The sequence below is a fragment of the Apaloderma vittatum genome, unplaced genomic scaffold (assembly GCF_000703405.1).
Source record: "Apaloderma vittatum isolate BGI_N311 unplaced genomic scaffold, ASM70340v1 scaffold42080, whole genome shotgun sequence".
Taxonomy (NCBI): Eukaryota; Metazoa; Chordata; class Aves; order Trogoniformes; family Trogonidae; genus Apaloderma; species Apaloderma vittatum.
Window position 1 is genome coordinate 9,420 of NW_009697064.1, and position 2,983 is coordinate 12,402.

Sequence of the window (2,983 nt, forward strand, 5' to 3'; positions counted from 1 at the left end):
ATGACTTTACCTACCACCTTAATTAGAGTCCCCCTGGTAAATTATTTCTTTTTTGGTACTGTTCTTTTCTATAATGCTCTATGCATCCCACTGGCAACTTAGCACTTTACTGAATGTTTAAATGATGCACATTATAATGAAAATAAATGCAGATTTTGTTTTACAATGCCTTTCTCATATGGCTAATAGCTGTTAATGCAGAAATAGTAATACATTTTTAAGACATTCTAAATAGAATTGGTAATGTTGATTTTGATACACTGTCAGATATATACTATTTTAAGTTGAGAGATGTTACAGAAAAGCTTTTGTTAATCCGTGGCCTTCAAGCAAGTGCATGATACTCCTTCAGCTGTAGGAAAGCCAGTGAGAGGGAATATCTGCACTTTGACAAAATGTTCTAAAATAGGCTTTAAATTATCATTACCTTTTTTTCTCTTCTGTTGCTTTGTTCTCTGCAGGGGTTCCAGGGTTTTGGGTTTGGCGATGGCGGGTTCCAAATGTCGTTCGGAATTGGGGCATTTCCCTTTGGCATATTTGCAACAGCGTTCAACATAAACGACGGGCGACCTCCTCCAGGTACGATGCATCCTATCTTCTCCCAGAGTCCTGTCACAAACAGATGTTTCACAAACTCCTTTGTAACTTCTAAACAAAGAGCCTACTAAATGGCAAAACTTTCGGAACAGTAAAATACGTAAGTGTTGTAAATAGAAACACAAAATGAAGGAAAATACCCAGCAGAGAACATCGTCTATAACTTACACATTTTGTACGAGTGCTTGTATAAGGAAAAATTTAAACTGGTGCTCTGCATCACAAAATAATGACAGCAAACATTGTTCCTTTTCCAGAAATTTACCATCTGTTACAAGAAGTAACTTTCAGGTGAAATGATTTAATTGTTTTTAATTAAGAAAAACCAGTTGGGTTACTCCAAGTAGTGGCCTTGCTCTCTAAAAATTAAGCAATGGCCAGAAAACCTCCTTCCCATCTGCACTGTAGACAAACTGAGCGTACCTGTTCTGAACATGAAAACCTACTGCCCAGAATTTTCTGGACTGCCTCTGTGAAAGGTGTTACCTGGCAAATCTTTTTCACCGAGTTACGTGGCACAGAAATTATGAGAAACAGAAACCAATTCTTCATGTCACACCTGTGTCGCCAAGGACCTGAGCTGTCCTTGGGTCAAATTAACTTGCCTATTAACTATACTTCAGTGTCCATGGAAAATTTCTGTGGAGGTGTGACTGAGCAAAGGAGTATGTAAATACATGCTATTGTAACAGCCACAGGTTAACCAACTCCTTCACCTGTGGATTCAATGCAGCCATTCCAGAAAGGCATGGCTGGAGCATTAGAGCTCCTGTGCTTTTCATGATTTCTCTTGGTCAAGGCTACACATGCAGCTTTTACCATTTCACCTTGATGGGGAGCATTCAGGGAGAGGTGGTGAAGTCCCTTAGGATGGGAACAGTGAACGAAGCAGTGAACTTGGCTCAGCCCTGTCCCCAGAAGCACTGCAAGCACACCAGCCTCTACTCCAGTGCTTGGAGCTGCCTGCTGCTATTAGTCATGAGCAGGTTTACCGTGAGTCCTGCTTCAGGGGGCTGATGCTTGTCTTCTGATCTTACAGTGTGGCTGGCCAGTCTGAGGGTAGGAAATAGTTAGTTTCTCCCCAAGTGTATTCCTTGCATATCTTTCAATTTATGAATATACCACCTTCAGAATATGCCCAGTTATGGAGAAGAGGAAGGAGCTGAATTTTTTTTTTTTTTCCCTTCCTGTTTTCCAGCTGTTCCAGGGACTCCTCAATATGTGGATGAGCAGTTCCTATCCCGCCTCTTCCTGTTTGTGGCTCTGGTGATAATGTTCTGGTTGTTGATTGCATAATTTTTTTCCATTGTTCTGTATGTTCATGGTCAAGAAGGCCACTGAAACAGTTACAAACTGCATCCCCATCCCATTTTTAACCTCTTGGTGTCTGGTTCCGTAGCTAACTGTGGGCTTCAGGAATTGGTGGTACCACAGCACAATGAGGAATCTCGCATTTTGCACCAGAGTTGGAAATTAAACATTGGTTAAAAAGCATATTTCAACTCAACAGCTGTCTTGTACAACAGGTTCCTGCCACAAACCATGGGCCTAGCTTTGAGCTCCGCTCCTAAAAGGAGTGCTGCTTTGAAACCCTGTGCCAATCAGTGACACCAGGTTTATGTGACAGTTTCCCCAAGGCAGACCTGGCAGGTAAGGAAAACCTCTGCAGCGTGATCAGTATCTTGTGCTTGGCAACTACAATGGGTCTGCCAGAGCTGTGGATGTTGTTTAATGTCTTCACATCAGCATCCAGCCTTCTTCAGGAAATCATCTGCAGCACTGCTGAGACTCTCTGGGCACAGCACGTGATGCACATGGAACCAGATTTGGAGACTGGTTTCTTGCTGTTATTTCCCAGCGTGATGAAAAACCCCTCCTTGAACCAGTTCTGATGGCTGTTAGAAGAAGGGATACAAATTTATGCTGCAGTTTTTTAAAGCCTGAATTCGCTGGAGCCAGACATTGGAAGATTCTCTCGTTGCGGAGCTGGGTGGGGTTGCCGAACAGTACGATGCACCTGTCTGCCTCACCCAGCCTGGTTCCTCACTGAAAACAGTGTTGTCTTCCTCGGTTCTGCGCAGCAGCCTGTGGCTGCCGTCCTGGATAATCCCCTCACAACCCTGTCTCTGTAGCTACGTTTATTCTTCCTGAGGCTTTGAGACTTTCTGCGCAAGGTGATGTACTCCAAATAAAATCATATTACAGATTTGAGATCAGCTTGTTTGGGGAGAAAAAGGCATCTTTACATGAGTTTTGAGGTTAAACTTGTCATACTGCAAAATTACACAGGAGGAAAAATGAGATCCTGGCTTCGTTAGCACATGCCACAGTAGGGAGCCTCTGGAAGAGCTTCTCTCTACAGGTGCGTACAGCTACTCCGTGCCAC

At 43.2% G+C, this 2,983-nt stretch overlaps 1 protein-coding gene across 2 annotated transcripts in view; it reads left to right on the forward strand.

The window, feature by feature from the left end:
• Positions 1-2,481, forward strand: part of RNF185 (ring finger protein 185) — a 6,886-nt gene extending 4,405 nt beyond the window's left edge. The window contains exons 5-6 of one of the 2 annotated variants that reach the window (XM_009876898.1): positions 462-579; positions 1,796-2,088. In XM_009876898.1, coding sequence (XP_009875200.1) covers positions 462-579; positions 1,796-1,893 — 216 coding nt within the window. In that variant the 3' untranslated portion in view covers positions 1,894-2,088. Of the gene's footprint in view, positions 1-461; positions 580-1,795 lie in introns of both variants that reach the window. The other variant, XM_009876906.1, reaches the window with a different exon arrangement.
• The last annotated feature ends 502 nt before the right edge of the window (positions 2,482-2,983 follow it).